This window comes from Erithacus rubecula (assembly GCF_903797595.1).
Source record: "Erithacus rubecula genome assembly, chromosome: 5".
NCBI lineage: Eukaryota > Metazoa > Chordata > Aves > Passeriformes > Muscicapidae > Erithacus > Erithacus rubecula.
The window spans coordinates 27,158,098-27,182,928 of record NC_136687.1 but is presented as its reverse complement, the minus strand read 5'-3'; the positions used below and the strand labels follow the sequence as shown (position 1 = coordinate 27,182,928).

The window sequence follows — 24,831 nt, the reverse complement described above, 5'->3', positions numbered from 1 at the left end:
TGAGGTGAGGTTTTTCCTCTGCTTGTTATGAGAATAGTTTTTTAACATGAGTGAATATAATTTGCTTACTCCAAAAGCAACTAACAGATGGAGCTCTGACTTGTATGGCAGTGTCTAACTCAACAAGGAAAAGTGATGACTAGAAGCTTCTGTATGCAATGTATGTGCTCACCTTTCTCAGAGATTATGAAAGGAAGGTCTGATCACACATCAGGAAGAAAACAGTAGTAGTACTTAGAGGACCGCTACTATCTCTCAACTCCTGCTAGCAGGAGGCAAGTTTCTGCCAATTCCAATTGACATGTCCTAAAACTTCTTCAAGTGATATGGAATGCAGCATCTGCTTTGATAAAGTACTCCAAAATAGAAGCTATTTTCAGCACCAGAAAGTACATATTTATGTCTTTAATTAAGCAGTTTAACAACCCCCTATTAGTGACATCTTTTCTGCTTCTAAGTATTTGTCTCCAGTGATCTATATTACCTCAAAAGTTCATCTGAACAGCTGACACGCACTGCAACAACCGTGTATTGCTCCCTACCAGTCCAGATCTTTTCTTCCTTTCCTTTTTACACTTTGCTAACTCCAAAGAACATGAATTAGTATATACATCATGTAAATGATTTAGGCTGTCCCTTGAAACAGGAAAGCTGGTTAACAAAAAGCTAAGAAGAGCTTCAAATATGGATGCCAATTGTTTAGCTATCTTAAAGACACAATCACTTTATTTTTGAAAGTTAGTGATATCATAAGCAAAACATTACCAGTAAGCCTGTGCTGTTGTCAGAGCATTTTGAATAAAATTTCTTTAGTCCCTATGTACCTGGAACTTTGAAGAGTCTTTTGCATACACATTGAAAAAAAAAGCCAAAAACAAAAAAACAAAACCAAAACAACTACCTTCTATAGCAGAAAAGCTTTACTGAACTACTCCTATCTGAATTACTCTAGTAGATGAGAGTCTTCAGAAGCATCTTCAAAGAACACTGTTCTTTATCATTATATGAACTAAATAATTAAAAGTTGGATAATAAATGAAGTATTTTTCATCTCATCTTCATTTAATCTCTCATTTTAATTTCTTTCAATTGTCTTTACTTTCTTTTTACATTTTAGAACCTTCTAGAACTACAAAATCTACTAAGATTCAACCTGCTAAGGTATGAAGAGAATTATGAAAATATATACTTGAAAATAATATCAGTTTAGGTATAGGATTTTAACATTATATATTTCTATCATTTTTAAGGGCAATTAACTACTCCATCAGGAACAGGAAAATTGAAAAAGATTCACTTAACACTGCTTCAACCATTTTTGTTTTCCTGAAGGTAGCTAGATTGGCAGAAGAGATAAGGTAGCTAAGAAAAGCAAAGCTAAAGTAACCCCAAATTTAGCTGCATTTTGTAGGATGAATACTACAGCCCAGCCTTTCATGTATTATGAAATATGTATTATCAATCATGTACCTTGCTAAAATCATTAATAGTCTGACAGAAGTTTCCAACTTGCAGAGTTCTTAGCACAACATCCAAAGTTGATCTAAAAGCCATTGTATGAATTAATTTGGAATCTTCCTGTCAAAAACATGTTTGTTATCAGCCTGTTGTGTGATGCTAACAGTGAAAACAAGAAACTTTGTAAGATTTGTAATACTGCTAACACACCAAAAGAACTATCTTCAGTAATAAAAGTTCCACCCATCACAAAATACAGTCAATTTTGTAGTGATATTAACAAGGTCTAGCTTTCAGCAGAGCCACAATTCTGCCTACACAGAATTTTCCAGGCACTTAACATATTTGATAAGAATGTAAGAATTACTTAGTACATCTTAAGTTATTTTCCACTTGAAATATCCAAGATTGCCAGTAAAACCTTAAGTTCTGTTTATCTCTATTTGCTAATCTATACATAAGATCAGAATTTCATTTAAGAAAATCCAATATTACTTGAGAATATATAAATCCAGTAATTATTCATTAGACTACCTATATCTTTTGAGATATCACATAATTCTTGTAGAAATTATCTCAATAAGTAAAATATTTCTAACAATGATCAATAAGTCAATGGAAATGAAAACAGTCTTCAAAGCTATCTACAGCACATCAGTAGTGGTTAAGGCCTTGATTAATTTCAGTGTAAATACTAACAGTATTGAAGTGGGCCACATGAAAGTTTAGCACAATTTTATTACCATGCAAAATTTGCACGATACTTTTGAATTTTGTACAATAGCTAGTCCATTAAAAATATATATTATTTAAGAAATAAAAGTATCAAGCCCATCAAGAATGGCTCAAATCAATTCTCAGAGACATGGCTTGAATGTCTAATTAAAAAAGTATTCCTATGATGGTGATCAAAAATGGCATGTAATGGTATTTGTATATTACATAGTGTGATAGTTTTTATTCTGTATTTCACATTCCACAGCTAAACTTTGAAGTTCCAAGTGTTTGGTAATTCAACACACTTCATATTTAATGTCAATTTACTAAAGAAGAGGTTAGAAATGTGTTTGAAAATTACTTTTGTTTCCCCAGAAATGCTTATAAAAGTCTCCGAAAGACACCAGAGTGTTATTTCATACTATATCAGGACTGACAGAAACGTTCAGAATTTATTTTAACAGTTTGACATATTTATCATTACATTAATATCAAAACTGTATTAAAAAGTGAATTTCAGTACATGCAATGAGAAATTGGCTACACTACAAAAGCACTGATAATAGTGTTATCTCTTCTGTTCCAGCAAATATAACCTCAAAGAAGAAGCTTCCCTCTATTGACAATTCAAAGCCTTCTTGAGTATTCACATTATGACTCTGACACTTGCATGACTGATAAGAGACAAAGTCAGAAAAAGTTTGAAGGTCATTCTTTTGTCTCCCTTGAAACTGGTATTTTTAATACCATCTAGCAAGCCTTTTCTGGGAAACTCTTTCTTTGGAAATGCACTTTTTCTGGGCAGATATTAAAAGGCAACTCCTGCATGACAGAAAGTATTCTACTCACTTTTTTTTTTTTTTTTAACTTTCTATATTAAAATAAAAACTTCAGGATAATAGAACTGACCTTTAAAATTAAAAGCAGCAGCATTGTGATTAGGAAATATGCCTATGCATACAGAATGTTTGCTAGTTATGTTAAAATATTAAGCTTTTAAAACTGATTATATATCTAGGGTCTAAGTAGCAACTTGAATATGTATATTCACTCAAATTTCCATAGAGTTTTAGAGAATTTTGAAAATATTAAATGAAAATTGTGTTGGAAAGTCAGGGGCAATAGAATAAAAAATATTTCTATGGTGTGACCTGTTAAATACAGAAAAATTGTATTCATATCATGTTAAAAAAGCAAGTTATCCTCATAGTATATGAAAAATGAATATATGACAAAGGGGCCAGGGTTCAACCACTGTAATACTTCAAAAAATTACAGATAATCCACACTGAAATATTTCTTACATACAAAGGATGCAACATATTTTAAAATTATTATCATGCATAAATAGCATTTCAGTTAGCTTTATAGTTTCTCAGTTGAGAAATTAAATTTTATAATTAAACAAAAATTATATCAAAATTGTCTATAAAAGACCTAAAGTAAGTCAAGATGTTAAATTGAAATATTCATTTAAATTATTGTGATTTTGTGTTAGCAACACATAGACACCCTCCCAATTCTCCACCACATCATTTACTCAACACCAAAATTACTCTAAACACCAAAATTACTTAATAAATGTGGAACAAGGAAGTTTACCCTTTGGTATACTCATTTTCTAAATATTTGTTTGAAGAGGTATTTTTACTGTCAGTAAAAATTTACAAGATTGAAGAGAAAGGATCTTCAACCTCAGTAGACAATATATTTTCATATCAATGTACAGTCTAACAAAGCCCTTAACTTAGGAAAGCAAAGCATTTAAGTCAAGATTCTGAGGAGCCAGCAGACATTTGGTCTTTTTAAGAAATAGAGAAAAGAGCAGTACAGTGCTACTAAGATAAAAGCAGACAGGACTCAAAGCTGTATCTTCACTTTTGTTCATATATACATATATCAGCAAGAAATGGACATATATTTATCACACATAATATGATATTAATTTAATGATTTTTTAACAGAATATGCTTAAATATAAGACACACCTTCTCTTAGGAACAGACATATCTGATACAAATCTGTGTTTGAAACGATCTTCTTGGAACTAGAGCCTCTTGCACAAAATCATTCTTCATATCAGAACGGATTTCAAAAGTTGACTGGAAGAACACCACAATACTTACATAAAGATGCTGATGTTGAGCTGCTGTGGACCCTAAGACTATGTTTAAATTAGCAAGTAGTGCATATCCATTCTTCCAACCCAATGTATATACTACACACATCTCAAATCATTCTACTTCACACTAGTTCCTCTTTGGTCCAACAGACTAAGAGTGGTTTGAATGTGTCTTTACCCTGCTCCTTCGATATTTGTTTCCTCAGCTTTAAAAAAGTTTGTGTGGAAGGATTTCAATTGTTTGTTCTTCATCAAATTAAACTTTCCAATATTTTAGCATTTTCTCATATTTTTGCAGAGAGAGGAAATTTGCAAATAAACAAACAGGAGAAGAAATACAAATTAAAGTGTTTGTACTGTTTTTGCTTTTCCGGTTTCTCAAGTTTGGCAAAATATTTGTAGTCTTGAATTTAATCCAGTGGGTTTTAAACATAAGAGCAATACAACAGACCACAGGTGAGCAATACCTGAAGTCGCATATACATTTACATCATAGCTTTGTGGTTCTGTGGTTCTGTATTTTCCAGAGCTAATCAATAATAATGTAAGTGAATAATTTTGGAGATTTTTAAGTGACTAATAGCATAATTTTAATTCAATTTTGACCTTAAATAGATGCTTAAAATCTATTATTAAACTGTGCAGCTGATTCAGTGCTTGCATTATCTCCATTTACTGTAGCACATTTCTAGCTAAATATTCAGCAAGTTCTTTACATGGCCATACAAAAGGGCTGTGGGTACTATAATGCTGTATTGGTTTTAACACCAACAGGCGAATTACACTCCAAATAAGCCACTTCCCTTACTGTCCAAATTTTGGTAATTTCCTCATTTCCAGCATTAAGAATATCTTAAATCACAGTACTGGACAAGGCCAGGTAGCATTCATAAAGTCATTATAACACTGACTGAAGTGTTCTCTGTCTTATAAACAAATAAAACATCAATAATAAACCTATTCTGATTTTTTTTTTTGCAATTGCTCTGCTTTTAGCCACACAGAAAACTATGGAAAAATTCCTACTTTTATACATCTAACAGGTATTACCCTGGTTAATATGAACTATGCAATAATTTTTTTTTCCACTTGAAATGTTTTTAAGGACATTGACTATAAAAAAAATCACGAACCAAATTTTTCTTTCATTCCATTGACCCATATTAGAAGTGTGAAAGACAACTTCCTTCTTTTAAATGGTAGTACTATTTTTATTTAATGTAAAGCATTTTGCTATGCTAAGTGACCCCAGGATCTGTAAACGCAAATACATTATTTGATGCTTTTGTTTACTGCTCAGAAGCTAGACCTGCAAGACTGTCAGTACAGAGCTATTTTTAATTAGCAATGTACCTGAACTTAAAGTATCACAGACTTTAACAGCTTTAGCTTAAATATTAATGATGGACTTCTACAGGGAACAGTGAAAAATACCTCCTTTTTGCAGTACAAACATATGCAGAAGAACTACAGTCTATTTCAAATAAATATGAAAGTTTCATTCTGTGAGTACTGAATACAAAGGGTAGGTGATGCACATATAACCTGCTCCTCAACCCACTTCTGTACATAATATTAGCTTGACACAAGACGCCTTTAAAACCTTTGAAGAGCAGATGAATCACAGCTGTTATGCACAAGTAAACTCTGCTAAGATGGGCTATAATTCTGCAATGTCATTTTAAGTGACAGACAGAAGTGCATGTGTCTAAAGACTAGTGCAAAACAAAAATAATTCTTTGTTGTAAAGCTTGTGTAAAGCCTGCTCTTTTTGTAAACTTGCTTCTCAACAATGTGGACATAAAAAAAGTTTGAAAGCTGACCAGAAATCAGGGTAGATTAAATTATGCCCTCCTTGTACTCCAAGGATAAAGACAAAGCAGTTTGAAAACAATAGTTCACTTACAAACATTTCGGTGACTTTTTTGAGAAACACTGCTTGATGCTTACATTGACTTAGCAATTCCTGTTTCTAAATGCAAGCATTTATAATGTACCAGCCTTATAAGTTATTCTTGAGCAAAATCTAATTAGAACTAATATAAATCAAACTTTTCACCCAATAGTTTAGAATAGAATCCCAATAGTTTAGCTTGAATGTGTCCTTTGGACATAACAGCAGAGCAGAAAGCTTTAATATTACTAACATATATTGTATGGTATTTCTGATAACATGAGCTTAATAGAAACTGCAAAATAGTTTTCAGATTTCCAGGATATTTTACAGCAACTACAAGAAGTGGAAGACAAAAAGACAAAAGTATGTATGTATACATTCAAATTATTTTATAGTTACAATCAGTACAATAAACAAAAGCAAAACAACAACTAATGAACATTAGACAAAGAAATTATTAATCTGAGAAATGAAAAAAAGGAAACGAGGTCCTGAATTTTTGAAAGACTCTCATTGTTTGTTCTAAAGGTAGAAAAAAAGTTTCTTTCTGGTATTGAAACATTTCTGTGTCAAAAGAAAAATGAATACACACATGTTCCTCCTTCAAGTTGATTTTCACAGTTGCTTTGAATAGGTCTACTGTTATAAAAGTCACGAACACCACCAACTCCTCCTCTGCTCCAACTAACTACAAAAACAGTTGAACCCAACAGTCAATTCCTGCCTTTACCAGAGCACCTACTTTCACATTCTGTTCATATGTATAACCCTGCCAAGTACCAGCTTATTCTATTTTAATTTTAGTATAGGAATAGGTTTTACCTATCTGAGCATACCAGCTGAAGTCAAAACTGATTCCTCAGCTACCAGGGCTCAGACTGTTTAATCTTAATACAGTTTTGTTGCTACAAAGTGAAGGGAAGAAAAAAAAAAGAAATTATCAGGAACAGGACTCTTTTAAGTCTAAAACCCAATGGAAAAAAATAACAGTAGTTGCAGCATCATTAATCTTGAGAATATTTATAATGTTTCAAAAGAATATGCAAGGAAAATAACAAAAGCAGGTATGTGTGTCTATGCCTGCCCATATACCTGCAAGATTCATGTGGCAAAACATCTATAAATTAAAAAAAAAAAATTAAAAGTCTTATGAATGATCAGAGAACAGAAAAACAAAACACATATTAACTGCCACTTAATATCCAGGAACTCAGAAATATTTGATATCTAATAGGTGAGGTATCCTACTTGCCTTTGAAGGCTCAGAAGAACAGACTGCATGTACAATAAAACCTTTCAGTTTACCTTTTAATTTAGTCCTTATGTCTTCTACTGTATCTTCCTTCAGGAACAGTCAGTTAACATGAAAGGTTAGCCAAAAAAAAAGGAATTAATGCTGGCATCAGAGCTAGACAAAAAAAAATGTCAGAACAATTTTTGTTTCCATGAAAACATAAAAAAAGCATTTTATATTTAATGAAATATCAAACAGCAAATAATAATTGCCTTGCAGAAAAAAAAACGCAAAAACTAAACCCAACAAAGAGTTCCTTATGTCCAATTAAAAAAAAAAATCATAAAAATTAGTATTGACCATAAAAAGGTATCCTTTTTAACCAGAGATTATAGGTAAATTAGTCCATGAAGGATTATCTGATATATGCTGCTTCATTTACATTAACATACTCAAGTGCAAGTTCCTTCTCTTGACATAGTACACAGGCATAAGAGAAGTGAATCTGTTACTTTGAAATGATGGCATTAGAGCTAAGTAGCAAAATAACTAGGAAAGGCAAGAGCTCACCAACATAAAAACACACTAGCTCAAGAAGGATCTGCTCTATAGGAAATATTCTGAGACTTTCCTAGTAGTTCATAAAACAATTCCCAACTGCTGAAATTTTATTTCAGGAAAAAGAATATCTGCACCCTTGTACCATAGAATATTTATACAGGGAATCAGTAAGATTCACAAAATAATCCATCAAAAAGAGTGAAAGGTGGTGTTGGACAATATGGAAAATATTTTTCTTGCCTCTTCTCTGCCTTCCCCAGTCTCCAGTTGTAGGATTTCAGAAGAAAATTGTTCAATAGGTACAAGAAGAACATCCACATGGCTCTATTGAGAGAGCAGAATCTATACAGAGAAAAATCTCTGACCACTCCAGTAGTATATTTTCTTGTTTTCAGTGTGGATTTTGTAGTGATATCATAGTGTCATTTAAGCAAAAGTATGCTGTCAGAAGTTCTGAAAAGCTATACCACTGGTATAAATCCAAATTTTATTAAAGTCAATGTTAAATTCTAATTAAGAACTCAGCTAAATCAGCTTTACTGAAGAGAAGGATAAAATTTATCTTGACTGTTCCTGAGACAAATTAAAAACAAAAGATACAAATAAATTAAAAGGTAAAATTAAAACAATTTTGTGGATGTTTAAACACTGGAATAGGCTGGGAAATCTCTATCCATGGCAACATTCAAAATTCTCTTAGATATAGCCCTGAGCAACCTTTGAGCAAGCAGCTGGACTACACAATCTTCAAAGTTACCTTCCAGCTAAAATTATTTTAATAGATAAGGCCCTTACCATATATATCTCCACAACCAGTAAAGTCCAGAAGACAGAATAAACTAGATCCCTAACTGGTATTTAAGCTGGCTTTACAAAAATGGTTCTTGTTCTATTAGTAACAGAAGAACATGAACCAGTTATTCCCATGTGCCATTCTGGTTTTCTGCCTTAAAGTATATTTTACTGTACTGCATTATCATTCTATCTTCAGATACCTCAATAACTCATGTATTTGAGTCCTCCCTGACTTCTGACATGAGAGCTGCTCTGCAGAAAATAGTTCTTCCAAATGAAAGTAAATGGTTTCTAGGAGCCCATTCACACCTAGCAAAAGGACAGCAAAGAGCAAGGACAAGGGGTGTTTACTGTGGTAGTTGAAAGTGGGATCAGTCAATTAAAATTTCTGTTCTTACAAGAAGCAATTAAAATCTGACATGCTTTTAAAATTCTTATTTTATTATATTGAATGCTATCATGATGGATTACTTACTACATGATTACTTGTATGAAATCTGGGTTTACTTCATGAGAATGTGTTCCATCTTTACTGAGAGAAAACATCAGTAGAATGGTACTATGTGAACTTCTACAGTATATATGTCTAAAGAACTGACCATTTAAGAACACAGAGATTCTCATTCCTCATCTCAGCATCACTTTTGTCCTGACCATCTTCCCATAATAAAAAAAAAGTACCAAATATTGTGTAAGGTTTTCTTTTTCTAATGTCCAGGTAGAAACAGGTTATAAAGAATGCCAATACAATTGCCCTTGCAATCTCAAAACCTTATGCTGTCAAATGATAACTTTTTTGACTATATAATGACAGAAATTTAACCTAAAAGCTTTAGAAGCCTTTTACTTCTTTTAGCTTCAGAATAGACTCACTGTTTTGATAACCACAGGAAAGGTATTTAATTAAAAACACTCATAAGTAATGAACTACTAATTTCAATCCAGAATGCCCTTATAAACTAATTGGCTATTCCAGTAAAATATTAAGATGCATTTTCAACAGTATTATGGCAGTGATTAGTGGCCACAGATGCACCAAAAATACTGCCATGGCAAAAGTCAGGCCGATCTGGAGACCTTTTGTTGGGTACTGATAATAACCTGTATGAACTCTTTTTTTATCCAAAAGCAAGACAAACATAATAATATATCAAACAGCAAAGTGTCTTTTGTATGTATTGCACTACTACCATCAATATGGATACACTCAGAAAAGTCAGGCATAACAAAGACAATCTAGGCAAATTGTACTTCAAATTAACCTCGGTAAGTGACATTTTATCCTACTTAGCAGAAAAGGATGGGTGCAAATTAAAAATTCCAATATTCTTAGCATTAATTTTTCAGAGTACCTTTGTTTTGTATTGATAAATGAAAAAATTATACCAGCACTCAAACATATTCTTTACTTAACTTCAGAAACATACAGATTACTACATAACTGTATCAGCAAGAAAAGTGAGTAAAGATCAAAGGTTAAAAAACTAAAAAATGTAAGTAGGGGGAAAAAAACCAGGATGAATAAGCCCTACAGTTAGAACACTTTCTAATATCACATTAAATAAAAATATTTGTTTATCTAAAAGATCTTTTGATACACAAACTGCTTCCTAAGGACACAACTTAAGTTATATTTAAGGAATTTTAACAACCTTTTAAATACAAGACAGTAAAAAAAATTCCAATTAACATAGTGGCAAATAATACCATTGTCCATTTCACAAAGCATCGATTTACAAAGGAAAACCACCTAATATCTGATAATAAAATACCATATTTTTCTCTTCACACAAAAACTTTTCTAACTTCTAATACTTTCTTTTAAGAGAAGAAAAGAAAATTTAGAGCTTTGGAAACCATGTTAAATCAGCATTTTTGATCAATTCCTGTTCTCATTTAGAGAAAACTTCCAACCATTTAAAAGACACAATCTTGAGCATATTACACTATAAAAATTGTAGAATTTGTATGCATAATAATAATAATAAAGGCAGCTAACTCGTGGACAGATATACCTAAATGCTCTCTTAGCCATTGCTGCTATTTGTTTAAAAGCTGATGAAGATCTAGTGAGAATTGTTTGCTATTAGGTCAATTAAATAGCAGCAGAACTACCTCTACAGAAGATTCAAACCCATGTAATTGCTTTCTCCATTTCTACTTCTTTCACCACCAGCTCTATACAGATCAAGCTCTGAATAAAAATCAGAAGTCTCACAAGACTTTACCCACAGACATCAACAGAATGTTTAATTGTCACTCTCAATCCCAGTAAAACAGGTTCAGATTTTGGCATAACACAGTCAGTAAGGACCCAATCCTAGCAAAATTATTTGTCAAAAGATGGAGAACTGCAGAAACAAAACAGAAATATATTATGTGTCAAGACAGAAGACTAACAAAGTTTCACAAACCTAAACCAGAACTGAAATAGCAAACAAAGTTACTGTGTGACTCAGCTTTCTACATAAAAATGGATGCTCTTCCATGTGGACCCAAAACCTGAAATTAGTTGATAACAGTAGGGAATAAAAGAACTACCTACAACAACCACAATAAGAGACAGCATCAGCTTTATAGAATAGTCCACAAAAAAATATAAAAATATGGTTTCAAAGCTTCAAAAAATGCAATCATGCAGTTAAAGCAGCTTAGGTAATCATAAAACAATGTAAAAGCCAAAAGTTTTAAGAACTGGTGATGTGATTTGTACAAGATACTGGCAAGAGTAAGTAGTGTTGTCTAAGGAAAGAAAACAGATGTCCTTTCATCTTCTGAAAAACCCCTAGGAATTTAAGAACAAATTAAGTGTCATCTAAAATTACAGCAAGAACAAAGCATATAATAGGAGTTATTTAGGCAAAGAACAGTTTATGAAGACAGAGTATTACCGTTTTCAAAGTCTGCTGGAATATCTAGGCTAGTATAGAATTGAACCACTAACTTCTGTGAAATAAGAAATACTAAGAATCCATAATTTTGAACCTAATCATAAAGCTATAAAGCTTGGTGAGCTATTCTATGCATCCTCTTAAAAACAGAAAACTCCATGGTAAGACTGTCAACAAAGTTTTAGAGTATTACATACAAGTAATCCTTGCATGCAAATTTGGAATTGTTACTAAATGCTGGGCATTGGAAAGAGAGTGATGAGTTAAATTTCATCCACATGTAAAGACAGTAGCTGTCAACAATTCATTAAGTGTTACAGTGAATTATCATGGTTGAATAAATCTCACGGAAGGTTAGATAAGCACATTTATTGCTTCAAATTCACAGAAACACAAGTAAGTGTTAGAAAAATAAAATAGGAGAATGTTCAAGTGTTATTTAAAGGAAAAACCCCAAACTACAAAGTAAAATCGGTAAAGATTTAAAGCCTACTTATTAAGCTTCTAACAATTCTAAAGCAAGAGCTTTAAATGACAGCTATATTGGTCAGTCATAGCTTAATTAAAGCAGGATCTTGGTAATCCTGTATTTATTCTTATTTTAATTCTTAGAATCTAACTGGTTTCACTTACTGTCACATCCAAAGCTCCAAAGAGGTCAGAGCACTGATATATATTAACAAGGAGAGGCAGGTGAATCAGAGGCACAAACAACTTACCTGGAGTCATAAAATGCATCAAAGGCAGAAAACAATGTATGTTGAACACTAGAGTAGATTAGTATCTTTAAAACCATCCTTACCATTAATTCCATTACTTAGTTGTGTGTACTAACATTCCCAAAGTAGTAGCACTTCAGACACACAGGATATGAGTTCACTCTCTGAAAACTCAGACAAGCCAGGACAAATTCAGGAATATTTCAAAATTATTAAATGTAGGGTATACTTCCAAAACAGAGGTATAAGACAGGTAGTGTGTGCAAAACTGGAGAAGGTAAAAACTAATTTGTCACAAACAGAGCTTTTTGTATAGAATATTTTTTCTGTCACTCCATAGAAAACTGGCATAAATTTAATACTGCAAAGCAGTAATGAAAAAATTCCCAATTTTCTTAAACAGCGTTTTATTGAGATTATTTATGTATCATCAAATCTATTTCTAAATAACAAAGTTCACAGATGAAATCTTGCCATATTATGACATCAATATTCTGCTTCATTCCTGATAAAACACAGATCATTAATTAATTTCAAACCATCGTTTTTTGCTACTCCTATTAAGATACGACACAAAGAGAGCTTAAAAGAAGTCTTTTATTGAAGATGTAATACAGTTTCCTTTAACTAGTGATGGACAAAACTTGAAATAGCTCAATGGGCCATGAGTTATAAAAAATAAAAGCTTCCTGGTCACTGCAAGTTTTGTAGATTCCATCTCAAGAAATTGCTTTAAAAGCAGTAAATAACGAGAAACGATAAGGAACTAGCCAAGGTCATTTTTCCTTTCCTAATAGGCAAAGAGAGTTTATTCTTCTGAGATCTGATGAACATTTGTTAACTTGTGAGCAGGAAGAAGCAAATAAGGTAATCCCTTAAACGCAGTAGCAGGACATAAAAGTAATTTTGGCAACAGTCAATAGTAGCTACTTAGTAAAGCTGATAAAGAGTTTAAGTTGAAGGATCACAGAGATACAGGAAAAAGCATTCTGTAAAGTTTAGTGGAAGTGTTACAGACACGATGGAAAATGGTACAAAGCACATGAACATACTTGGCATTTCCTTTTCTAACTAAAATGACTGGGAGAGAAGGCAAGAGGTTACAAACCTCAAAGGTTTGTGTAAAAGAGGGTTTGTGTAGCCTATAAGGAGGAAATAAAACATTTGTCTTCCACTGTGAGGAAGCACATGACTACAAAAAGACACAATATCTACTTTTATCTTTGGGCAGTGGGAATTGTGTGATATGGAACAATTTCTAACACATTCACTACAGCTGCAGAGAGCAAAGTTTGAACACAACTATCCATTTCACTGCTCAAATCAGAGATGGTGGCACTTTCTAACGATCTGAAATTCCCAGACTCTGCTTGCAACTGGATTTAAGACTCTGACAGACTTTCATAAAGACCTATGGAAATGCAATTATTTGCAATTGTAGGCTCAATGTAGCCAGTGACTATCTAGACATTGCTTCCCCTCAAAATAAAATTAAGATAACCAACTCACCACTTGTCCATTCTGTGGATTTTTATGTGCATACGGTGGTCCACGGATATGATTCCACATCTGACCAGATGTCATAGCAAATACAACGCACTAGAAAAAAAATAGAGAAACAATATAATCATTAATTTACTGTGAGAAACTGAACAGAAGACCATTCTGTGGTTATTCTTGCTTTAGATATGTAATTTTTTTTCACTAACCAGATACAGTATTTACCTCCATTTGAATTTTAGGATAGCATCTTCAGATGCATTGCTTTCATAAAATTCTTAATGATTTCTACCATTCTGAAAATGAGCTAGCTCAAGCCAGATTTTCCAAATCTTACTTGAAATAATCCTAAATTTATGCACCACATTTACACATTTATGTGACAGTAGAAGAAGAAGAAGATAGTAGAAGCCATTCATTGCAAATGTTCTGGAAACTCATACTCAAGATTTATACAACCTTCCATGAAAATATTTCTGCCTCTAAATACTACACAAATATTTAGCTTACCTTTTTGCTTTCATATGTCTGAAAATATATATAAAGTAATAGAAAAAATCTAGTTATTAAAAAAAAATCCTATTTTATTAAATTCTCACAGTGTGTTCTATATGACTACAATTCATTTTATCTGTGACAAAAACCAATGGTTGATCTGTTGGAAACATTGAAAATTCCCTACAGAAACAAGTGTGAACTTAGGTTAGGAATGTGTGACAACTGTAAAAACAGACCTTAATTCTTGTAGAAGCTCATACTGTAGAATATACATGACAAACACCACTCATACCAAGAGTCATTAAGACTGTTTTAAAGAGGAAAATATACAATTTTTGATTACCAAGTGATAGAAATAGGAAACATGTATCATCTAAATACGTCTTGTTTTATCAGTATAGATCATCCTTACAAAAGCTACATTTTTAGTACAGTTAGTACATGCTCATTTTTACTGTACATCAATACTCTCAAAAGCATCATAAAGTCATAGAAATATAGGCAGATGGATTATGAATTTAAAAATACATACCATAGTGACTAACTAAACTGGGGCTTACTAAAACAATTTAGAGTGTTTAAAGAAGGTTCAGTAACAACTTTGTGAAGTAAATATAAGTGAGTGTAGCTCTAAATCCCTCTAAATGCAGTACTACCAACTCTAGAAATATGAACAAGACCCTACTGTTTAATTTTGTCAAGGTTTATCCAAATCTGCCATGGCTCTCCTGGCTTTGGGTTTTGTTTTCAATTGGGGTCTGGGCTTTTTTTTTTTTTTTTTTCCTTTGGTTGGTTGGGGCTTTTTTATGCTGTTTGGTAGTTCTTGGGGGAGGTTTACCGATTTAGCTGAAACAGCAATTTTTCCAAAGACCATACCTAGTTTACATTATATTGGCATATTATTTCCCCCCCCCCCCCCCAATTCTGTTTAGGATGAAATAGATAGGACCAACATATTGAGATAATACAGTGGTGATGAGATGACAGCAGAGACATCAAAAGTGTGAACGTAAGCTACAATTGTCAGTATGGAATGACAAGAAAGGATGCACAGGATTACACTGGAGATCCCAAGCCTATAAATAGTACAATAGTGAATAAAGAAACACAGACATGGGAGCTTGTCAAAAAACAGTTTCAAAGTTATCAAAGAAAACAAAGGACAAGCATCCAACATATTTAAGACCACTTTGATTTACTCTGTAAATTCTGATGTAACAGTTTGTTGCAGAGAAGAAGCACAAAGCATGAAATAGCCTCAAGTGGACCCTAAACCAAGGAGGAAGAAAGCAGTAGCATCATACTCCTCCCAGCAAAGATCATGGAATGCTGACAACTCACCACAATACCACATCACCCCAAAGCAAAAGAATGATCTCCAGATCCAGAGAGAAGCAGTGAAAGAGTAACCATGACATAAGAGAAAGGCAAAGATACCAAGAAGTGAATGCAGAGTAATTTAATCATGGTGTTATTACTGAGATTTCTCTTGCAATAGAAAGAAAAGATACATTTTCAAATATGGTTTAATTACAATTTTCTTTTAGTGCTTTTATTCGAACCACAATAAGAAGAGGTTCTTATTTTTAATATAAAATGGGTTTAATTTTGCTTTTAACAGGATATGGAATGTAACAGCATAATAATTAACATGGCAGTTGAGACCTACTGGTAGTGACTGCTAGCAAATGGATCATGTTTTAATTAATAATATGCAACACAATGAAAAGAGTAAAGTGTGACATTACCAGGAGAAGGGTAACACAGTAATTTCTATATCTTGCAGATTCTTTTAGCAGGGAAATTTATACTGCAATTTTGGTGATGAATCACATAATAGACAGCTTATGTGAAAGCACTAAAGTGTAGAAATTGAAAATATGGGTAACGAAAGTGAGGTCAAAGATATTCAGAATAGCAAAAAATTAGCTGAAAAGTCAAACATTGAAAGATAATGGATGCATAGAGTACACAAACTGTGCCTCTCTGAAAGTATGTTTTCCATGAGAGGCAATTTTTCTCATTTTTACATTACTGTTTGCAATTTATATTCTCTAGGGCCAAATCTGCTTCTATATGGAAAAATCAAAAAGATTTTACCCCATTTCATATATAGTAACATATTTTACAAATTATAAATCTCCCAAATTACCAAAGATCTTTAATGCTTTAAATACCACACAGTGAGGCAGTATAATATCTAACAAAAAAATAACTAGGAGACACAATAGCGGGGAGAAGAAAATGTCAAGTACAAACACAACTGAAAAGAAAGGACTCAACAATATGGTTATTTAACCTGAAAGCATTTTTCATATTCTTTCAGTTCAGGCTGCTAGTGAGCAAAAAAACTAATTTGATCTACCACACACCGGATCTGCCATGATTTCCTTCCATCATGTTCCTTTTTATGGTGTTTTTCAAAACTACTTTTGTAGCAGCCAAAACACATTTTCCAGGCTCTCCCTTGTCCTTTTCCTATCTTCATCTATTTTAAGTATCCTAAGAACAGAGCATTTTCATCATATTCCTTATGCAAGAATTTGGTATGCTACATATAGTGCTTGACATTAAAGCTCATTTTGCTGTGCTCTGTATTCTCCAACTGCAATCATCTGTGTAAAAACATCAACATTGGAAACAACAGACTTGTACTGTTTGTAAAATACACACCATTATTTGTAGAACAGATGCATGTATCTGTAATTCATCACACTGATACACAATGTTTACCATTCCAAATGGCATCATTTCCATAGGACGTCACGCTTTGGGATCCAAAAGTTCCAAATTAACCACTACTGTGAGTTGATTTTTCCCAGTAAGAAACTTTGCCAAATTAATTCCTACAAATGATCAACTTGTTAATGAGCTCATATTTACTCTCATATGCAGAGAGATCACTCCTTTCTGCAATTTTCTTGGAACTTGTCAAAGTTCAAAGGATAAAAATGGAGTAAAGGAGAAGATTCAAGTTGAGTACTTATCTCTGATCACAATACCACTTTTCCATAGTAGAATCTGTATTTCAGCAGTTCTACAGAGAGGAATACTACAGACACACCTTTCAACCTTCTGCCCTTTCCCCTTGTCAGACTCCAAGAACAGCATTAATTGCTGCATGCCACCTGATTAATCAATGGACTTCAGGGACTTTTTCAGGGTTTAAGGTATTTTAAAGCTTCCAGATTTAGGTAGCTTATTCTGCATCTAAAGGATAAAAGCAAGCAGAGCATTTGGGTCTGTAGCCAAATACTGGTGTATTGGATAATGTGGTATAAAGGGAAAGAACAATGATTTGCACCACTCAGTATGGTTCCAAGACCAAATGCCCACAGGATTTCTTCAATGGCAATTCAGTCTAGCCCTATTACGGGTTCTAGGTGAGTGCACTTTATGTGCAGATGGATCCTGCAGGTTCTTGTTAACAAATTACAAAATACTTCCTTGATGGCATCCATCCTTAGTTTCACTAAGGGGGAGAGTGCTTTAAGCTCACCTGTGGTGTATCTGTGTGTAAATCACAAGGTTTTTTAGACTAGTTACAAGATAAATTAAGCACCAAGAGTCCCAGCAGAACACTGAATTGTGAGCAAGATACAGTTCACAGGTATATAAGCAGAATTTCTCAACTGTTCTTGGTCTTGCAAACTTAGTAAATTATTTATTTGGGTTTAATACATCCCCTTCTCAGAGGCGTAAGTTTTATTTAACACTGTCTGCTAGTTCATGAAACAAAACTGTAAGAGACTTAAAAAGTCATTTAGTATGAATTTTGAAGAGAAGCTTCCTATTTGCACATACTACACAAAGCAAATAATTAGATTTCTTTGCAAGTTTAGATCCAAAAATATGGAAAATACTGTGTAATGTAAGAAAAAAATGAAATTTTAGATTAATTTATGAATCTAGTTAAATTCAAGCATAGGTTCAATAAAAAATGGATACATGACAGCTAGTTCTATGCCTTATTTCTATATTGTTCTGTATATGTGAATTTTAACCATTTCAGAATTATTGATTTAAAGAAATTTAATCCTTTCTTATTCAGTTTAGCCTTGCTTTTGCACTCAATGAAGGCTCTCATGCTATGAGATCTGTACTCCATTTCTAAATCCATCACTTACCAGACTCTCCAATAAGAGATATAGAATTAAAGAACAGAGTACAACACAGAAGCAAAGAGTTAGTGTGTATCTCTAAAACCTCTAACTATACAAAGAAAAGGAAATTAACAATCAGAATTTATTGATATTCTTTTTGCCTACCTAGTCATACAGAGAAACCTTAGCTTTTCTCTGTGTCTTTAAATAAAGCACATTAATTTTTTTTATTCTCATTTCCAGAAAGGGATGAAAAAGTCAGCAGAAGCCATAAGACCCTCCAAGCTCCTTTGGACCAATAACTGCGGATGAATGCACTATGTGGTGTAAGTACTGGGGAGTGTATAGGCACAGAACACATTTCTCATACCCATTAACTGTTATAAAAACAGTAAACACACACTTTGTCTCCTCATTCAAGTGACCTGTCATATTCTGCTCAATAGAGTTAACTCTGAGGCAGATGACTTCTAATCTCGGCACAGATTCTGTCTTCCCTGATTCCACAGGTATATTGGCAAATCTGAAATATACACATAAAGTAAAACTGAAAATTACATGCAGAAAACAACAGCCTAGTAAAGAAAATGCTGTCAAAAGACAGTCTAGCCAACAGAACAGAAACTCTCAGCATACTCACGGTTGTCTAAAATGAAGTAATCCCTTATCTAAACTGTTAGAACCTTGCCTAGTTTATACCACCTGACCTCCTCTTCTCTCTGCTTAAGAAATGAAGAGTCCTGAAGAGTCTGAATTGCTTCTTGTTGTCAGCATAAAAGGACAGGAGTCTGCAAATATCTAAGGACTGAAGTCCATCATCTTTGTGTTGGCATGTTAGAGAGAAAAGTATCCATAGATGAATAGCAGAATTGGAATTAAAGCCCAAGATAATCTAGGGGATAAATTTTGCATGTACACCTTTTCGGATATTATATACTGGGACTCAGTCATGCTGGTTTGCCATCCTAAAAGTCTTCTGGGTAATGTTGCAAGTGAAAATGCCTAAGGCATACAAGATACTACCAGAGCCTGCAGTGCTTCAATGAGGGAATGAAACCACAAATATTGCTGTTGCGCAATCTAATGCTGAGGGCAAAACCAATTCAACGGTCTTACGTGAGCCGGCATTGGAATCAAAGTGTGAGATGAAACCTGTGGTCTTGCTTCTGCAAGTCCATCAAAACTATTAGATGCATCATTAAAAACTGCATTACTAAATATTCTTCTAAAACACCACTGGAAATATTGTTTATGAGACACAGCATTTTGATATCAGTGGAGATATCAAATTAACATTTCTGGGATTCTCTGGCACAGACTCTCTATGCTGAGAATTTTTTTCTAATTTTTAGCAACAGATCATTCAATCAGGCAGAGTGACACTACCCATTTTGAATTTAAATAAAAAGTATCCAACTTTTTTGTTTGTTTGTTTGTTTTTTAAGATTTGGGAACATAAAAACAGTTCAAAGCAAACTGAGAAGCTCCAAAAAAAAAAAAAAAAAAAAAAAAAAAAAAAGAAAAAGAAAACAAGAGAGTCCTCTATTTATAATGATAGTTTTCAGCCACCAAATACCATCATCTCAGTGGAAATTAAAAAAATGTTATTTTTGTATGTTCAATTATTGTTAGCTACCTTGCAGTACACCCAAAAAGCATTTAAACCCCAAACCTGCAGCTTTTAGAAAAGTGCTTTTCAGTTTCTTAGCTCTATACCATCTGAAAAAAAACAACTGTCAATAAGGAACAAAATAATTGTCAATATTTCTTTTGAAAAAGTGGGCTTTCTGTAGCTTTTATACATCTTGCCAGGATTTCTCTGTTTAATTTGGTTTTGAAAGTTAAAAAAAGGAAAAAATATTCATGAAAACATAATAATTAAGTATTAAATATTTATTACTTATTTATGCCCTTCATAACAAGCATTTTCCTAGGCATTACTTTCCCTCCTTAACTAGACACCATCTTATCAATTCTTCCTTTTAATGAGGCTTTATTAAAAAAAGAAGAACTAAGTTTTATTGGTAGGAAAAAAAGCACTACATGAGAGAATCATTACTATACAATATTAAATAGAATTATTATATTAGTAATTGTCCATTTTCTTTTATGAATCATAACAAATGTTAGTCATTAACTGAGGTTATCTGTCCAAAAGCCTACAATCTGAGTCCCTGCTGATTCCACCTAAAAGCAGTTATAAAATTAACTCCTATGCTTGTGCAGGTCTGAATAAAACCAGAGACTCCTGATAACTGCATGATCTTTGCTAAACCATCACTTTACAGAGTATGGGGCTTTTACTACATTGTGAAGTGAGAACAATAACAATTAAAATAGTGAAGCATTGGCTCAATAACATGATTAATTATGATATACTTTCAGATACAAGACCATTTTCTAAAACATCCTTTAAGTGCTATTAATTTCTGAAGTAAAAGAATTTTACAGGAAAAAGTATTAGCAACAATATATGGCATTAATGCCATTTTAGTTACTTGCTTGTAAATACAATCAGCAGGATGACAATTACTGAATGACATTAATACATTTCTTAAAATATTTGATTACATTTGGACCTTTCCTTAAGAGTCCAGTTGAATGTCATTATAGGTTTTCTACACAGCAATTTACAGTTATGTTCAGTTGGGAACTGTTGAGCTTCTGCTAAAAAGAACAGCAACCATCTAAGAAAAAATTAATGTATTAATTTTCTCAATTTAATTAGGAATTTAATTACATCTTCAACTATTTATTGCAGCTTGTAGTAGAATGATTCTACAATTTGAAGAACAATTCATTTTTAACCTCTGCAAGACAAAAAAAATACAATTCGACAAAAGAATTAACACAAACGTTTCATCTGAAAAGTCTGAGAGATGAAATTGAGATGAAATTGCTGTCTCCAGAGATAGAGTGCATGGTTAAACAAAGGAAATACCACTGACTACATATCTTTATTTGATTTTTTGACACAAGTATCTATTTTTGTGTGATAATTATTGTTTTAGTCAGCTTATTGCTAAAGATTAGAAATAAAAAAAAGTGTGATTGATACATATCAAATGAGAGATTTCTGATGGAAGAGCACCCTTAGAAAGTATTATCATTGAAAAATAATGGTAATCTAGAAATACATATTGAACTACAAATTAATTACTTTGGGAGAGAAATGTTAAAACTCTGTACTGAATCTCAGGATATTCCAAATGACATCCTAGATCAGAGAAGACATTTTGATCCTGGCTCTCTAGATCAAAAGGCAACTTCATTTTACTTAAAAAATAGTGGTGGTTTAGTTGAAAATTTGCTCTGTATTCTTTCCTCAATGTATAGTGTAGATAAACAAACTGCTCAAATAAAGATGTTTTCCTACACTAGCAAGAAAAGCTTTGACAGCTTATGAGAGAAAACAGAATTATCAGTAGCTATTACTCAAGATTAATGCCAAATATTAAAGGATTCAGAACAAAGAGATTTTCTTAAGATCTTACTAAATATCTAGGTATAAAAATTAGAACTCACCAGATACTAGGTAATTTTATCTTTGAGCATTACAAGATAAAGGCTGCAAAAGCTGACAGTACCACAAAGAGAAGATACCTTCTCATATTGTTGAATCGCAGAATAGCAAACCAGTAATATGATAATTGAAAAGGAAAAACCAGTTTCAGGATAACCTAAGTCTAGCAAAACTAAAACACACAGAACTATAAAATAGCCCAGGTTGAAAGAGACCTCAAAAGACTACCTGGTGCAAGCTTTCCTGGGAAAGGAAGCCTAGATGAGAAATAAAATATGAATGCAGATGTACAAACAAAATTCATATTCCATCTACAATCCTAGCCATGTCCTTTAAAGAAAGGTTAATTCATATTGATACAAGTTGAGGAAAAGTCTTTAAAATGATCAAGGGAATAAATAATCATTTAAAAATGGCAAAATAATAAAAGCTTTGTTTATTTTGTAAAAAACACAGAAACTAATTTCTAAAAAGGACTGTTCTACATTAATATAACTACTAGTGCAGTAAAACAATGGATTTGACTCAATAATTACAGAGACTATTCTAATGTTGAAACCCATGCTTCTCATGCCATGTCTCTGAAAATTAATCCCTTGATGCTGCTCCTCAGATTTTTCCTCTTCTGTCAGTCACAATGTCAGAGAAATGAGTGCTTATTGATACACTTTAACAATATGTACCATCCCTGAATACTATTTCCTGTTTACAACTGAGACAGCTAAGTTTCACATCCCACATTTTCTATCAGTCTACTCAGTAATTTGAAAAACAAATGTGAATAAACACACTGCAATACACTATTAAGCAAATTAAAGCTTCACTCATTATTTATGGTTTTGAGGATTTAGTTGACTAATATTTCAAACAGACTTGGCTTTGTCTAGTGTTTCCTCAGAGCTAACAACAAGATTATCCTATTCTCATTTAGGTTAACAGTACAATGTTAAGGTCAGTACTACTGAAATCAGTTTTGGAAACAATTCCCTCTTTTTTTTGTTTCTCAGATCCTTTATCACTATCTTACAAACATATAAGCACTTGTTTATTTCTTAACCTTTCATTACTCTAGTGATATAGTCTGACATCAATATCTACACAAAACCAACATTTTGGATTTCATCAAAAAGGGCAAGTTGAACCACAGCCATGAACATCAGTAGCAATTATTGGAAATATTTCCATATTAAAGTTCAAATAAAAAACTGCAGATATCAAAGAATTTGCTAAATTTCAGTGAGTTACTCATAGTAACTGATATTTCTTATGAAAATTAGACCCAAACTCTGGATTAATCTTTTGTTCAGAATGAAACTGTCAGAAATGTACTACTGCAATGGTCGCTAATTTACCATGTAACTAATGAAAACATCTATGTTAAGAAATTAATAAAAAGCATATTAGTAAGGAAAATCTGCATACCAGAGCTGCCATGGCCCAGCCAGTTTTGTTATAGATGAACTCTAGGTTATTTCTTCGCAGATATAACAAGCCACCAACAAGAGATACCAGAAGAGCCAGTGCAATTGTACCAGAATAGTTAGGAGGCCTGAACACTCTAATCTGGAAGTAAAAATACAAACACAGATTGCAACAAATGCTTACATACATCTTCCATGTAAACATAATGGAGCACCTGAAATCTGGTTTTGGAGTCAGCAAGACTAGTGTCTAAATATACTTTAATAAGAAAAAATAGTACTTTCTTTAATTAGCACATCCTATGATAAAATTAATGCTCAATTTTGGACCATGCAACTCTGAAACATTATTTCTTCGACAGATTTGCAGGTTGTGTCTGAACTAAAAGCAGCTACCTTCAAATCTAAGTGTTTTGTATACAGTTTTGCAAAGCACATTTTATTTTTAACAACTAATTATTACTGCTTGTTTTTATCCAGAATTAGACTACATAAAATTTAACAAAGCAAGAATGGAATATAATCTGCAGACAGCAGAAGTTCTCACAAGTACCAAAAATGTTATTTTTTTAATGTGTTGTAGACTCCTCACTTGACAAAGAAAATTATAAAGATGGAATTTATCATCAATCTGTCTCAAACCACAGAGATACATTTGCCTTCAACTTTTAAAATTGCTGAAAGACTTACATGAACATCTGTTCTGTCAGCTATCCATTTAGCTAGCTGTTCAGCTGCAAATCCGATTCGCTGCAGGTCAAATGTGTCAGCTCTCTTGGGTTTGCCCTTCGGAGGAAAATGCATGAAAGTCGGAGCAGAGTTCATATTCAGCTACAAAACCAGGAAAAACAGCAGGAAAAATATTAGCAACTCTATCCTCAAAATATAACACCACAGCATCCTCAATAACACAAATCTAATTAGCATAAGAATATCACTTGACTCCACAGATCACATTTTTTGAAACATCCTCATATATGCTCCAAGAGTGCTCAGAATATTTCTTCTAGTAGATTCTTCAGGATGTTTATTTAGAATGTTTCTTCCCCAAGCTTTTCTATATAAAAGTACCTTATGCTTTTAAGTTCTCATACACACTAAGACCTTTCCTGTAACTGGTAAAACAGAGATCCTGCACACAACCAATCTATTAAAATATATTAAAATATAATTCTAAGGGAGGAAAGTAGCTTGACATTGTTTGGCTACAAGAGCCTAACCACTAGTGACTAGGTTTTCTTGAATCCAAAAAGGAGTAGATAATTAACTAAAACTACGTAACTTGCCCTAGAAATTACTGTTAATTCATGTGTTTACACCATTGGAACTATTCCCAGTATATTATAAAATCCTCAAAAGTGATATACAAATAGATCTACATATACATTTGCT

The 24,831-nt window shown here is 32.8% G+C and overlaps 1 protein-coding gene across 1 annotated transcript in view; it reads right to left on the bottom strand.

The window, feature by feature from the left end:
- TUSC3 (tumor suppressor candidate 3) overlaps nucleotides 1–24,831 on the bottom strand; it is a 105,298-nt gene that overhangs the window by 34,890 nt on the left and 45,577 nt on the right. The window contains exons 4-6 of the mRNA XM_079306752.1: nucleotides 24,130–24,270; nucleotides 23,441–23,581; nucleotides 13,904–13,993 (exon numbers count right to left, since the gene is read on the bottom strand). Coding sequence (XP_079162878.1) covers nucleotides 13,904–13,993; nucleotides 23,441–23,581; nucleotides 24,130–24,270 — 372 coding nt within the window. The remainder of the gene's footprint in view (nucleotides 1–13,903; nucleotides 13,994–23,440; nucleotides 23,582–24,129; nucleotides 24,271–24,831) is intronic.